The 16935-nt window shown below is 37.2% G+C and overlaps 1 protein-coding gene across 3 annotated transcripts in view; it reads right to left on the reverse strand.

The window, feature by feature from the left end:
* Positions 1–16935, reverse strand: part of CDH18 (cadherin 18) — a 510079-nt gene that overhangs the window by 66513 nt on the left and 426631 nt on the right. For all 3 annotated transcript variants that reach the window (XM_037799297.1, XM_037799296.1, XM_037799298.1), the window contains one exon: positions 16202–16455. In XM_037799297.1, coding sequence (XP_037655225.1) covers positions 16202–16455 — 254 coding nt within the window. The remainder of the gene's footprint in view (positions 1–16201; positions 16456–16935) is intronic.

The following is a 16935-nucleotide window of genomic DNA, read 5'->3' on the forward strand; positions in this document are numbered from 1 at the left end:
ATTTCCTACAGCAACAATCAGGAAGGTTCAGATTACATTGCTATCAATACACCTTTATGAAACATGGCAGAATTACCTCATTTCAGAAATCTGATCACTTTGGAACTGTCAACCTGGAGGAAAATGAAGGCTTCCTCCATTTATATGCTAAATACAAAAATCTGCAACCTCTTCATCTGAGTAATCTCTTCCCTTCTGCATAATTGACACTGGGCTTTCTAATGTCTGTGCTAGCATTGGTGGTTGAATTCTTTTAGAGTAAATATGCTTTTTATTTAGATTTAATAAAATAGAATCTACATTTAAACAGCAGAAACTAGGTAGATATCATGGTAGGCAAACATCCTCAGATTCATGTTATTTACCTCTTAGTTTTCCAGGTCATGCAGCTCTCTTAGGAAATCTACAATATAAGTGCTTGATATTGGATAATGCTTGGATCCACAGTCTTATTCATGGATTTGCAATTGAATTTTGACTCAAGTAGAACTAAATGGTTCTGCTTAACAGCCCTTGGATTTATGCCCAGCCATGGCAATAAAAGCTCAGAGAAAGGGACTATAGAAATGCGAGAGAAAAGAGATTGCTCAAAATAATTTGGGGGATTAAATGTAGAATTATTCAATGCTAATTGCACAAAATTAAGAAAGGACATGAGCTCATAAATCTGTTTTCAAACATAAAAACAAACAAACATATAAGACAAAAATATGCTGAGGGCTTTTTTTTTTTCAAATAATTTTCACAATAAAATCCAGTTTCTGTCCATTTATGAATCCTCAACAAGTAAACAAAGCAGTTTTTTATGCACTTAGGTATGACTAGATGTTTTGCGAAGACCAATATTATTTGACATTTATAGGAAAAATAGAACAAATAACCTTTTGATAAGGTAGGTCTTAATCAGGTTCCATAATAAACCATGAGGAATTGGAATCTTTAGAATGTTTTTTATTCTAGAACATAGCTGTCAAAAAAGAACAAGTATAAATTAATGGTAAAAAAATGTTTTAACTGGTTATGACATTTAATGATTTTCCTCAAATTCTACTTTTCCTATATATATAAGCCTAGAAGTGTAAGGATGACATCATATGAGATAGGGAACAAGTATATATACTCATTTATGAGATATTTATTAAAACCAATCTAGTAAGAGGTAAGAAAAGCTAACATTTTTTGAGCACTTGCAATATTCTAGATAAGGTGCTGTGTTTTATGTATTGGTTTATTAAATACTTCCAACAATCCAATGAAATAGGTTCAATTAAGAGCCCCATTTTACAGACAAGAAAAATAAAGCATAGAGTGATGGAGACTTGTCCAGCATCAAGGAGCTAACTGGTGCAAAATATGATGGTAGAATCTGGGTCTATTGAGCAATATTTGGAAGCTATAATTTTTAAGAGAAAAAAGTGGGGCTTCATTCATTCAAAAAACATTCATTTGAATGAGGACAAGGAAGGAAAGAGATAAGCAAAAGAGAGAAATGTCATAACCTGCAGCATTATTTAGGCACAGAGTTTGGTTATAGAAACAGATTATCAAAAAAAAAAAAATTTGCAAACTAATACGGCAGTTGCTGCAAGAGTTTAACAGGAGATCAGAATATAAAATTCTATTGCAGGAAGGCCATAAAGCACTTCAGAGGTATCATGTATATAGCTTGGCTCTATATATGGCTTAGTTTTGTAAGTGAATGAATGAATAAATCTATCAATCAACAAATGTAATGGAAATAATGTTAAAATTTAATGTCTGATTAATTATGGCATTCCATAGTAGTCTTTAACTTTTTAAATAAATATCTTGGTAGAAATAATCAGGATAATAAGTTGATATACTTCCCTATGTAAAGTATACTTTCATATGTAGATACATGTTTTATAGATTCCTAAAATTATCATTTATAAGGATTCCTAATATTATGCTTGAAATTGATATGATTAATGCAAGAAATAAAATTATTTTGCTTGTTTCCTTTAGAGATACCAAAACATTGAAAAAAAGATGAATAATTTTATACTTTTTGTAATATTGCATAGAACTCTTGGTTCTGGAAAGAATTTAAAGATGTATTATATGAATTTAAAGATGAAATTATAAGAATTTAAAGATGTGTCACCAGTTTTTAAAGTCCGTCTTTTAGAATACAGGTTGAGTCTAAGGAAAAAGTACATACTCCACAGTCCCTCTAGCTACATGTACTGGACCATTCTACAAGTACATGTGCCCAAAAAGATTAGGAAGGAAATGGGAAATAGATACAAAGCTCACTCTAAAATGATGATTATGTCACATCATTTGAACCCTTCTGACACTATCTATTTACCACATCCTTTTTGAAATAAATATCAAAATAGCATCTCTACTCAATGTTACTTATGAAGTTGTATGATTAACTATCAATAAGAGCCCCCCTATGAGGCATTGGTCACCACTTAGATTTGGATTACAGGAAGTGCAGTTAAGTTTATGGCAGCTCAAATTGATCCAGTGGTCTTTAAGAACCTTGCTATTGTGCAATCCCCAATAGAAAACCCATCTATTTTCACACTGGTGGGTAAATGGGCCCATTTGCTCCTCTGTCAGTATATAATCTTTTATGTCCGAGTTGCCATTGTAACTAAATCTAGATTATGATTTCACATGTTTACAAACACTCTCTGTTCTGTCCTACAGCATACATAATATTTCATATATCTAGTGCACATGTTTAAAAACAGTGAGACGAGGGAAAAGAAAATGCATTGTATTTTTGAAATAAGGTGAAAATTCATTATTTAAATTAGCACTTTATGGACCAACACAGAGGCAGAGAATTTATGGCCATAGCAAACACTCAATCACTAACTAATATCTTTATTCAAGTATTTTCTTCAACAGAAACTACTTCAAACAAATTACACAGTTCATCACTTGGCACTTAATTTCTCTTTGATTATGTAGGAATGGAATCAAGGTAATTATTAGCCATGTTAAACTGCATTGGAAAAGTTTTTTGTTTTTCTTTTTTATCCGAATGCCAAAATTTCTGTTCTCGGAGGCTCCTATTATTTTCATTGTATTCTGACCATTTCACCAACAGAAATTAATGTAAAATTTACATAACAAATCTAATTTTGAAGTGATTTACTTGTAGGAATATCAGTTGGTTTAAAAGTCTAGGAGGTTCCTTTCAGTTGTCACAGTTTAGATACTTGCAAGTTCCACATGTGAGTAGGAAAACAGATTTCCTTGAGATTTTGACCCAACATAGCTATTTTTGTAAGTTTTACTGACTATGATCAATAGCTGGGATAAAGTTTAATCATTATACACCCTGTGGGATATTACAGCAATTTAGCCTCTTACTTGCCTTAACAAGGAATTTCACATATGCAGTACAGCTCAGATCCATTAAAAATGTTAAGTTTCCCTTAGTTCACTTCAGGAGGTAATTTATTCTAGAAGTCATGCATCCAGAAAACAATCTTCCTTAAAAAAATAAAACCCATGCGTCATTTGCCACCTGAAAAATAGTGTATTGTGCTTAAGAAAATGGATAGAATATAGCACATAGATGCTTTGGAAATGTTTTTTCACTTCCTGAATCCAAACCTTTATACAATGGAACAAATCTCTCTAAAGAAATGAACATTTTATGTTTCTTTTCATTACATAAACAATTATAATGTTTCTCTCTGTTATTTGTTCCTCTAACTAAGATATCAGAAATTCCAGTAATTCTGAGTTCTAGAAATGGTATGGGACCATTTTAGTGATTTTCGTTGTTCGTTTGTTTGCAAAATTCATAGAAAACTATTTGCATATTAATCTCCTGTCAGGAAACCTGGAAAGTGTCACTAAGCCATCCATGGTTTATGTATTCATTCTACAGATAAACGAGTTACATATTTCCTCCCAGAAAATACTTTGAATTTGAGATAATTATTTCTTGTGGTGCTTTGGAGCTGTATATACCTGAAAAAAAAAATATGTTCTTAATTTTAATCCATCCCTATGAGTATGAACCCATTGCAAGTACTAACTTTTGATGAGGTTACTTCAGTTAAGATGTTGCCCACTTCAATCAGGATGGGTTTTAATCCTATTACTGGAGTCCTTTATAAGAGAATGAAATTCAGACAGAGAGAAAGCCATAGAAGCAAGAAGCTGAAATCAATGAAACATGGAATAGAAGGGAGAAAACAGCAGATACCACCATGTGCCTTGCCATGTGACAGAAGAGCCAAGGATAACCAGCAGCCATCTTCAGAAGAAAGCATTGCCTTGATGACAACTTTACTTGGACATTTTTCTGGCTTCAAAACGATGAGCAAATAAATTCTTATTGCTTAAGCTAAATGATTTCATAGTATTTGTTTAGGCAGAATAAGAAATTAAAATATTTGTAGGTGATCATGCTGGGCCATTAGATAAATCTGAGGCAGAAATTGAAAAAAAAAAATGTTGTCTTCTGTTTCTCTATGTGACCACATTCTTATCCATTCTCCATGATTGACCAGCTTGGTGACTTGGAGACAGTCATGTCATCTGTCATCTTTAAAATAATAAGATTGTCTAAGAAATCTTCATGTCCCCTTCAACATTCAAATATCAAATATTCATGACATTTAACAATATAGATATTAATTATCTAGATGTGCTAATAATGACCATAAACAATGAGATACAAAATGCAATTACAAAACTTGGATTATCAACAAAGACTTCTGGTCTTAAACAAGAGACTGCATTCTATTTTATCTCCATTAAATTATATTTTCTAAACACCAAGACCAAACCAGAAAATAAGCTAATCTTCTTGATGCCTGATACCCTAATGGTTCATTTTCTTTGCTACTGAAGGCTTTGCCTGAGTTTTTACAAAGGCACATTAAGGTTTTCTGTAAAGGGACTAATAAAGATATTTTGGATTTTCAATCAGGTAAACTTTGATAAGTAAGTTTAGTTTGGTCTACAGAAAAAAGTGAATTGCATATCAGATGATGTCCTTAACATGATCATATTTTTAAACACATTTCCTTGTTATTGTTCATCTTTCTTTTCAAAAGTTTATGTCCTGCATTCAAAGCCTCTTAATCATTGTTTTACTCTCTCTCTTCAACTTTGCTGTATGACCTTGTCAATATTTTCATATATTTATTACTTTTTTGCTTTTATAACATTTAAAATTTACTGTGGGACACTTACCTCCCATCTCATCATGAATTTTTTTTAAATTTCAGAACATCATAAGAAAATCAAACATACCAATATAGATGTTGTGAACATTGCTGGAAGCACTTTTGCACTGAGGTCACAACAAACTGAAAATGGGATGAGTACACACTTACAATTCTCTGAGGCCATTTTTTTTTTAAGATACCTTCTGTTAATTATTTTTTTTTTATTCTGGCAAATATTTCCAAATCCAATCATAATTTGTTTTATTTTTAAGGTTAACTCACAAACTGGCTATCATTTTATAGATATTGTCATGAAACTATTTTGAATGAAACTGTTTAAATGTTAATATTTACTTCCAATTGTTAAAATTATGGTAACAAAATATATTGAAAAATTTTAACAATAAGCTAATATTTTGATACATTTATGTTGGAAATTAAAGGGGAAAGGAAAGATGAGGTCATTTACTTTCTCATGCATATTCAGTAACAAAATCTCCTGATCCTATGAAAAATTGACTATGGGACTCCAATAACTTTCTTTATCTTGTACCACATCAATGGTGTATATCTTTGATGTTACAATATAGAGAGACTATAAAATTTAAAGCAGTTTTGTTCCATATTTATGAAACTTAAGTGAGACTTGACTGTCTTCAAAGCACACTTACCCCAGCATCTGAAGTGGGTCCATAGAAATAGTAGACTCCAAGACCAGCATTTTATCAATGGCTTTCTGCACATTTAAAGCCCCCATCTCTTTTCTAATTTACAATACTCAAATTTTGTAAATGCACACTTTAATTTATTACTTTTTACCCATTAAAATATATGAGAGGTAGCACATTATGAGCTTAAAAGTATGTTTTTCAGAGTGAAAGAAAACTGTGTTTGAATTCTGAATCTATCACTTGTTCTCTACATAAACTTGGCCAAAATACTTAACTCTCTAAGCCTTAGTTTCTTCCTTTGCAAGACTGACTTAAGAATTCATGGAGTGAAATAAGCCAGAATCAAAAACACAAACATTATACCACCTCACTAATATGGAATAACTGTAATGTGCAAATTTTGAAAATTGAATCTGAGAGTACAAGTTATCAGGGGAGGACTTGTGGTAAAGGCTCCTAGCCTGTAAGCTCTTAAAGCAGTCACAGCTATTCATGAGTTGTAACAGATATTTCTAAATCCTGAGATGATGAGCTGTTTGTGGATAATCTAGTCAGTCCCTGGAACTCTGGGTATCTGTGTGACACCTGAGACTCATAGCCACAGTTTGGTAACTATGAATGTCAGCAATACCCCATACAGCAAATGTTAAAGAAGCTGAAAAAGAGACCAGACTTTAACTAGATATGAATGAAATGCACTTGGTTAGGATTAAGGTAAATCAGACTAAAGATAAAAGAATGATATTGACCATGTTTTAAAACTTCAACTTCTGTGTGAGACCAGAGGAAGAGATGTTTATTTGGTGGAAAATATATATTTTCTGTAGCATGCCAAATAATGTAACTTGTATGGTCAGTTTACTCAAAAACCATAATTACATGGAACCTTGAATAGGGGGTGAGATCTGGTTGGTTTGTACAGGTTAGCATGAAACTCCAATATGTCCCAGAGTAATGTGGGCAGAGAATAAAAAGTATTTGCAAAGCCCCCTGAGGGCCTGGGGAAAAACTGGAAATATTAAACTTCCCTACCTGGGGAATTCCTGAAATTCTCACAAACATTTGGGACTACCATTGTAGTAGGCCAATCCCTTGACCATGGGGCTTGCCCTTATGAAGCTTGCTACTCCAAAGGAGAGGCTAAGTCTACTAATAATTGTGCCCAAGAGCCACCCCCAGAAAACCTCTTTTGTTGCTCAGATGTGGCCTCTCTCTCTAAGCCAACACTGCAGGTGAACTCACTGCCCTCCCCACTATGTACGACATGACTCCCAGGGGTTGTTAATCTCCCTGGCAACAGGGGTCATGACTCCCAGGAATGAGCCTGGACCTGGCATCATGCGATTGAGAAAGCCTTCTTGACCAAAAGGGGAGAGAGAAATGAAACAAAATAAAGTTTCAGTGGCTGAGAGATTTCAAATGGAGTCCAGAGGTTATTCTTGAGGTTATTCTTATTCATCATATAGAGATGCCTTTTCAGTTTTAGTGTATTAGAATAGCTAGAAGGAAACACCCAAAACTTGAACTGTAATCTGGTATCCTCGATTCTTGAAGATGATCATACAACTATATAGCTTATATGGGATGACTGTGTGATTGTGAAAACCTTGTGGTCCATACTCCCTTTACCCGATGTATGGACAGATAAGTAGAAAAAAAGGGGCAAAAATAAATGAAAAATGGGGATGGGAGCAGTATGAGATGTTTGGGGTGTTCTTTTTCACTTTTATTTTTATTTTTATTTCTTGGAGTAATGAAAATGTTCAAAAAATTGATTGTGGTAATGATTGAACAACAATATGGTGGTGCTGTAACCAACTGTATGCTTGGGTGATTTTATTGTGGTATCTGCATATACCTCAATAAAATTGCATTAAAAAAGAAATTAAAAAAAAAATCATGCCAAATTATAAGCCTCTGGCCCATAGGTAGCAAGCACTGTTTGGTGGCTGTTTTTAATAGTGAGGTGACATAAGGTAGCATGTTCAAAAAGCTCTACTTTCTCACATCTAACATATGATTGCTCTACTTCAAAAGCTAACAGGAAGTTCCTGAATGCCATTTGCATTATGCCAATAAGTAAGCACAGCCTATTTAAAGCAAAGGATACTTCACTGCAGGAAAAATGTCTGACCCTGATTTTATTTTCTTAAAGGGTGATGATTATTCTGCTGTAAATTGCAGTCTTGGTTTGAATTTAAAACAATAATAAATAAATAAATAAAAAACTAGACATGGTATGCTCTTAGAAAATTGAAGAGTCATACAAATAATTCAGAAAATTGAATGCAAAACACTGAAGTCAGAAAGCTTTCCACAAATGCCTCTAATACTCAAACTCCCTTTTGTTACCAATTCTACTAATGTGGAGTTAATTGTATTTCAGGGCACATTATAAAGTACATCTTCTCAAAGTGCTTTTCCTTAATTAGTACAAACATTTGGTCCCTGAGAAAGGTGAAAGTATAAGGCTTGCTTTTATGTTTGTTAATGTTTTGTATTTTTTATTCACTGTACCTAGAGGCCCATGTGAATGACACATTTTTATTAAAATCAACAATAAATATTATGTAAATTGTGGCCCTAAATAGCAGCTATGGAGTTCTAATTATTTTAAGGCAGACTTTACAAGATTCATTGTTATTTTCTAACAAAAGCAAAGCAGGGAGAATATGCAAATGCTAATGGTCAATGCTTGTCAATATTAGTAATTTGAGACAATATATTGGACATGTATGCAACATGGTGGGGGTTAAATTAAAAGCTTCCAATAAAATGGGGCAAATATTGAGATAATGAGTAAGATAATATATAAATAATTTATTTTATGAAAGGAAACATATTATGTTGATATATTCACACAACTATGCAAGTATATGTGACACACATACTGGCATAAATTCCCAAATTATCTTTTCAAAGTTTTTTTCCTTCAATATAATGAATACACTAGTTTTGCAATGTACCTCCTGGTGGTTTTACTGTATGTCAGGGTTTCTCAACCTCAGGATTATGGATATTTTTGGCCAGATAATTCTATGTTTCAGGGGTTGGACCTGCATTGTAAGATGTTTACCAGCATCCTTGGCCCCTACTCAATAGATACCAATAGCACCCCTTCTCCAGATGTGTCAACCAAAAATGTTCCAGACATTGCAACATGTCCCATTGGTTGCAATTCTGCCTCTGGTTCAGAAGCACTGTTCTATGTGGATGGGTGTTTGTTCTGGTTTCTTTGAACCCAAGAGTTCAGTTCTATGTTTATCTCTCTCCACTCACATTTTACTATAAGCTGCAAGAAGCCAGGGTACATCCTCCAGACATAGTCTGGAGATCTCCTCAGATAAGTACTCCAGGTTGTCACTTTCAAATTCTTCCTTCCATCTGACACCAGGACTCAATTTTGCCAAATTCTCTGCCACTTTAAAACAAGGATCACCTTTCTTCCAGTTTGCAACAGCACATTCATCATTTCTGTTCAAGTCCTCATCAGAAGTATCTTTAGAGTCCTTAATTCCACAAACAGTCTCTTGAAAGCAGTTTAGGCCTTTTCTATCAATCTCCTCACAATTCTTCCAGAATCTTCCCCTTATCCATTTAAAAAGTTTTTCCAACATGTTTGGCATTTGCAAATGCAGCAGCACAAACTCCCCACTTTCAGTACCAAAATCTGTTCTAGTTTGCTAATGCTGCCAGAATGCAAAACACCAGAGATGGATTGGCTTTTATAAAAGGGGGTTTATTTGGCTACACAGTTACAGTTGTAAGGCCATAAAGTGTCCAAGGTAACACATCCCCAATCGGGTACCTTCACTGGAGGATGGCCAATGGCATCTGGAAAACCTCTGTTAGCTGAGAAGGCATGTGGCTGGCATCTGCTCCAAAGTTCTGGTTTCAAAATGGCTTTCTCCCAGGATGTTCCTCTCTAGCAAGCTTGCTCCTCTTCAAAATGTCACTCACAGCTGCACTGAGTTCCTTCTCTTTGAGTCAGCTCATTTATATGGCTCCACTGATCAAGGCCCACCCTGAATGGGTGGGGCCATGCCTCCACAGGAATATCTCATCAGAGTCATCACCCACAGCTGGGTGGGGCACATTCCAAGCAAATCTAATCAGCACCAAAACATCTGCCCCACAAGACTACATGAAAGTTAATGGCGTTTGGGGGACACAATACATTCAAACTGGCACATCGTTTATGTTAAGATACATAAGGAACACTGAAAAATATTGGAACCTGACCTGATTACTCCTCCTTTGGCCTGCTTTTGGGCACATATAATCCATTCTTCACATCATTTTGATGTTATTGTTTATTTTGAAATGCAAATCTTCCTGCCTTTGATTGGATTATAATTACTCAAGATTTTTCTGTTTTTTCTGCTGTCTCCATTGGCATTGCTACCAGGGTAATTTTCAAAGACCTCTGCATTGCCTGAAGCCTCTTTGAGATCCCATTTTAGTTTCTCTCTCTAACTCATGACTTGCCATTTCCCCACTGTATTAGGGAAATCACAAACACATGTTAAGAAGCCAGTCACCCAGCCCTCACCTACTCCTACCTCCTTTTCTGGGGAAGTCACAAACACGTGCTAAGCAGCCATCATCAGCCTTCTGCTACCCCACTTCCTTTTCTATTGTTTGCCATTCACAATCTGGAAGGAGACAGTAAGCCTATTGAAAAGGCCCAACTAGGACTTAAACTAGGAAACTGGAAACTAGTAGCCCCAGATGCTTATCAGAAAAGGAATTCTAGTAGCAGGACCCCCTCCACCCAGGTGGATAAAAACCACGCTGAGATAGATTGGTCTCTCCTCTCCAGCAGGAAGTGGCGTATTCAGAACTGCCTTCTGTGGGCCCTATCCCTGAGCAGTTTTCTGCCACCTGGGGAGACCAGCCATGATGGGACTTCTTCCCCTGCTCTATTAGACTCTTTATGCTATGTAAGTGACAAGGAAATGATTTGTTCTTTCTGAACTCTTTATTCTGTATAAGCAATAAAGAGATCATTTGCTGAAAGTTTCTGTTGTGCGCTGAACCTATGTTCACACGACATCCCATTGTAGCCATCTGCTCCTCAGATTTTTGGTGCAGTCAGCAGGGTGCATGGGGAAATACGGAGTAGGTTGATTTTTTGGCCCATCTTGTCTTCTCATCACTCTTTTCTTTCTTTTGTGTAGGAGTGCCACAGGTAACATCAGACTCAGGGTTTTGCAGGCTAAACTGAGGGGTCGTCCCACCCTACCAGTATGGCTAGAAGTGCCATCCTAGAGCTGGGGACCTAAAGCACACTGTTTCCTACCTCTGGGGGAGAGGCAGTGATAGATGGGACTTTGAAAATCCCCCCATGAATTCCAGGTAGTTGGCAAATTTGTTCCATGCTCAGCTTAGAGACACTGGGGTATCTACTGCCCAAAATAAACTCCCCTGGCTCATGGCTTCCTATATCTATTCTTATTCTGGAACCAAGCAAACTCAGTACACCAGTTTCTGGTTATTTAGTGTGAAGTGTTAATGTGAAACCAGTTGTTATTCAGGAGACTGTTAGAATTGAAGGTGTGAAACTGGAGGTTATTAAATATAGATATAGGCAAAAACCAGGAGAGCATCTCTTGTCATGGCTATCCAGAGTTTATGATGAAGGGATGATGAGTGCCCTGATTATCCAGGCTGAGTGGAGAAATCTCAGCCACCTTGCATTCAACCCCATCCTCCAAAAGACTCTCAGCCAGCTGGAGCAGGGAGAGGAGGAAGCAGGGAGGGAGCGGGCAGCTGCTGGTAGGGCTAAGCCATGGCAAGATATGGGGCATGGCCCCAACCTCTTTTTGACTGAGTCCTCTAATAAAGGGAGTCAGGCAAGTAAACCCTCCTCTAGGGGACCCCCTCCCCCAAATTCCAACTAAGCCTTGGAGTAATGATGGAGTTGTGGCTATGCTCATCCCATGGGTATTCCATCCCTGCTGGAGGGATTTAGTCCCTCAACAAATCTCCATATCATGATGGGACATTGATTATTTTATTAGGCTTCCTTGAGTGGGGTGGCAAGTTGATTTTGCTCCTCACTCCAGCGCTTCCCCTGTGAGATGTGATTGAATTTATCTTACCCTCGCACTTGAGGAGGTTCTCCCCATGCTAAGGAAGTGACCACTGTGAATGGCAGGAGAGCCAGGCTGGCAGATGGTGGGCACATGCTCAACAGCAGGGCAGGAACTCCTATCCATGGAACAGACCAGCAGCCGCCTGTTCCACTTGGAGCCCCCACTCGGAACTCAGATCCAGATGGTGGAGGAGGCCAAGTTTGCAGACCTTCCCTCTCTTCTTTGGGTGCCTGCTGAAGACTCTAGCCCCTGGGAGAAGCCTCTTATCCAGACCTGACTAAATAAAAAATGGCCTATGGGAGAGGCCAAGGTTCCTGACCATCACCTGGGGACCAAAGGCCTTATGAGGCAGAGGGGAGTGGAGGACACAAATGGCTTGGAAGGCTCTGCAGATTCCACACCGGTGTGGAGAGGGGAAGTTACTGACTCCCGCTGGGTAGGCTCCCATGGCTTTTTAGCTGCTTCTGTGTCCACGTTTTCCACCGGGGAATGTACTGTAGAAGCTGATATCCTGCACTGCTGTACCTCCCAGCCATGACTATGGAGATGTGCTCCCCCATCCCAAATTCTGGCCTTCATGTTTGGGCAAGTGATTGGCCATGCACCACCAGCACTTCCATTTCCTCAGCACATTGACCAGGAGAAGCAATATCTCCTCCCTTGTGGGGAAAGGGGCATTACTGAACTCATAAAGGACTTTCTATCTGTGGGTGTCCTCCAACATCTCTGCCTATAATAGCCCAGTGTGGCCAGTGAAAAAAGTGAGTAGAGTGTGGTGGCCGATTATAGACTATTGGGGTCTGAAGGCACAAATGCACTCCCTTTGGAACCTGCTATCCCAGACATTGTGATATTTGCTTATTGACCTCATCCCAGTATCCTTCTGGAACCCCTATGTTAGGTGACAGAGAAAGCACATGTTTTCCACTGGGGAACAGATTAGTAGGCTCTGCAGGACATAGAGGTGGCCAATTCAGCTGTCCTTTCTCCAGAACCTTTAGACCCTGGATCTCCTTTGGAGCTGCAGATTTCTACCACCTGGACCCATGCCAACTGGTCTCTATGGTAGAATAAGGGAGCAACAGGAATTTGCAATCCCCTGGACTTCTAAACCAAGATGTTTCCAGACACATAACATCCAATGGAGACCTTGGAAAAGTGGCTTTACCCCCACTTTCGGGACCCAGATGACATCTTCTCTGACTAAGGAACCCACTTTACTGCACAATCCACTCAGCAATGAGCTTCTGATTTCAGTGGCTTCCCCTTTAAGCATATGTGGGCTCTCATTTAGCTTTTCCAAGGCAAACTCTGGGCTTCATCTCTTGGCTTAGCATCTTCCAAACATCTTTGTCTTCATCTCCAAGTATCTCTTAGCTTCTTTCTCAGTGTGAGCTCTCTTAAAAGACTCCAGTAAACTAAGGCCCACCTTGAATGGACAGGATCACATGTCTATGGAAATAATCTGACCAAAAGGTCCCACCCACAATTGGGTGGGTCACATCTCCATGGAAACAACCTAATCAAAAGATCCCACCCCCAATATGTTTGTACCCACAAGATTGGATTAAAATAAAATGGCTTTTCTGGGGTACATAATAGTTTCAAACCAGCACATTCCACCCTCTGGACCCCCAAAAGACATGCTTTTTCCATAGGCAAAATGCATTCATTCCTGTTAAGCAGCCATCAGCCATACCTCACCTACCTTCTCTGTGGGAGGCATAAACATGTACTAAGCAGCCATCCTCCAGCCTTCTGCTACCCCCACCTCCTTTTCCATTGCATGCTGTTCCATGACCTGGGGGAGATGTTAAGTCTAATGAAAAGGTCCAGCCAGACCTTGAACCCAGAAACTGGGAACAAATAGCCCCAGATGCTTATCAGAACAGAAATTCTCAGTGGCAGGGTCCCCTCCCACTGAGATGCATAAAAACCACAGTCAAACAGTATAGATCTTCTCTGGTGCCAAGTGCAGTATGTGGAGCTGCCATCAATTGACCTTGATGTGGGGCAGTTTTGGGCCACCCTGGAAGACCAGCTAAGAGGGACTTCTTCCCCTGCTTTCTTGAATTCTTTATTCTGTGCAAGTAATAAAGGGATAAATTGTTGAAAGCTTCTCTTGTGCCCTAAACCTGTGTTCCCATGATGCACTTATCAACTCACGCCACACTCGGGTAACCTAGGCTTCCCATATTCACAACCAGATCCAAGTCCCCTCCATTCTTCACCTGTCTAAACCTCACCTGAGTTATAAGCCTCCATTCAATCTTTGTTTATCTCATTCTCTCCAGAAGACATTGTAAAACTTGTTCTGTGCATGCCTTCGTCAAACTATTATGACCTTCATCACACAATGATATGGTTCTCTTGTGCGTTTTATTCAGTCTTTCTCTCCATTGGATTTCTAGCTGCTCTGAGACTGTGCGTTTGTCTGCCTATATGCATATGTGCATGGGTGTTTCTATTCCTTTATTATAAGGGCTACTAAAATAGTGATACATGACAGGTGTTTGAAATAACACTTTATAAAAAATATTACTCCCATCTGTTTTAATTAAACTTAAACAGACCACATTATGAATAGCATGCTTTAACTTCCAAAAATTAAATCATTGTCAAATCTTTCACATCACACTGACAGCTTGGAATATCTTTATGTCCCAAAGGCATTGACTACTTTTGGTAAAGAATAACCTCACAGTAAGTGCATTTTATATTTAGGCAAATTATAGTTATTGTTATGATTCAAAAGTAGCGTTAAAAATACGGCACTCTCTTTGACCTGCTGAAGCATAGTGGGCTTTCCTCTAGTTGAAAATTTCTTCCATCACATAATTAAAGTTTAATTTTTAAAACTTAATTTACGGACATCATTTTGCAGACTTTGCAAACCTGCTTCTTCAAACAATATCCAGCTCTTGCTCTCAATGTAAGAGAGGGTTCACCAGCCCTGACAAGTACCATTTCTGCATTCACAGATATAGCAGGATTGTTGAATCAACACATTTGTGCACAGAAAATAGTTTCTCTTCATGCATGGCTGCTATGGACATTTTTTAAAACTGGAACAATCATGCTTACAGAAAAGGAAATTGAGAGCCTTTACAAATAGCACTTAGATAGCCAAGAGAATGTTTAGCATATTAGCTTTCATTAAAATGGATGGAAAGTAAAGAAAATGAGAATAAGGAACTTGAAGTTACAAAGCAAACGCAGTTTTTTAAGGATTTCAAAAGTTCTTGGGGTTCAGGATTACCAAGAGTATAAATACAAGGTAGCAAATGAATCTTACACATTTATGCAGTCCTTTGCCCATAGATGAGACACCCCTATCCACCACAAAAAAAAACTCTTAATTATGCGACAGATGCATAAGTATCTTTAGTTCATGGAATACTAAAATAATAAAATATTATTTATTGAACACTTAGTATGTGCCTGGCCCTATGCTAAATACTTCATTTCAAACTTAATTCTATAAATATGTTTATGCACAATTATTCTTTCTTCATATATTTGGAATTTGAGGTTCAGCAGGGTTGACTGACTATATAGAATCACAAAGCTAATAACTTGTGATGCCAGAATTCCATCATTGGGCTTTGGATCATCAGAGACTAGTCTCTAAGTCAATACTCTATATTACCTCATGCAAGTTAACATTTACTGAAGGCTACTGGGTGCTGGACTCTCAGCTATGTACTTTATGCAAATTGCTTCATGCACTCTCACAACTCTGAGAGATAGATATTATTTTTCCTCTTTTACAGATAAGGGTAGCTGCATTTCCTAAAGTCACATAGCTGATGGGACAGAAGCAAAAGTCAGTTAGAGATGAGTGTTATTCCAAAATCTTGGCTTTTTGAACTCTATCTTCCTATAGCTAAAGTTCCAGAAGTTCCCTAGTTTGTGTTTAATTGTTTCTACACAAATTCCCATCCATAAAACCAAAAGGAAAAACCTAACCGTATGGGCAACAATTTTGTTCATGGAGCTAGCTGTGTATATTCTTGATTTGACAAGAAAAATCCTCTAAATTACTTATTTAAACCCAGCTGATACTATGCTTTGATTATATTAATAGAAAAATGATGGAAATAAAATCTTTACAAGTATTTCATTCATTTAAATTGATGTGAAAGGCAATAAAAATCTTAATATAGGCATATGTATGCATATAGACATATATATACACACACACATACACACACACACACACACACGCACGTGTATGTATAATTTCTGAGTCATACTATACCTTACTAGGCTATTTGCACTGTCAGGATCTTGTGCTAAAACTGTGCCAACAACGGTTCCAATCTTGGCATTTTCATAGACATCCATGATGTAAGAAGGCATGGAAAATAGTGGTGGCTCATCTACATCTCCAACAATGATTTTCAGCATGGTAGCATCTTTGAAAGGACCCAAGTGAGAAAAGCGAAAATCAAGATGTGTGTTTGCTCCTTCTATGTTGAGGGTATATGACTTCTTTTTCTCATAGTTCAGTGGCTGTAGGAAAAAAAAAATTTCCAATATTGGTTATGATTTTCCATTGCTTACCAAGCCAACATTTTTTTTTTTTTTTTTTTTTTGGAAAAAATGCATGTATAGAATAATCCAATCTTAATTTAAAAACAAACTAGAAGGCATATCTGAACAATTCCCATAATGCTATTATCTAAGCAGATATCCTGGAAATTCAAGCCTGAAAAAAAATCATGATTTTTGCCTTGTCATAAATATGGTGAATCACTAGGTACAAAAAGATACTCCCCATAGACAAACAAGCTTGTTTTGGCACTCTCTCCCTTGGTCCCTTCTAGTAATTTCTCTCATCTAATTTTCAACCTATAATTTTTTCAGTCTTAAAATATTAGCTGCTAAATTCTTCAAATTTAAAAAATAAATTAGAACTCCACTTTACTATTTTAAAAAAATTATCTCAATTATTTTTATCAATCATAAAATTATTTTCATCTCACTGGTTTT

The sequence above is a fragment of the Choloepus didactylus genome, chromosome 11 (genome assembly GCF_015220235.1).
Source record: "Choloepus didactylus isolate mChoDid1 chromosome 11, mChoDid1.pri, whole genome shotgun sequence".
Taxonomy (NCBI): domain Eukaryota; kingdom Metazoa; phylum Chordata; class Mammalia; order Pilosa; family Megalonychidae; genus Choloepus; species Choloepus didactylus.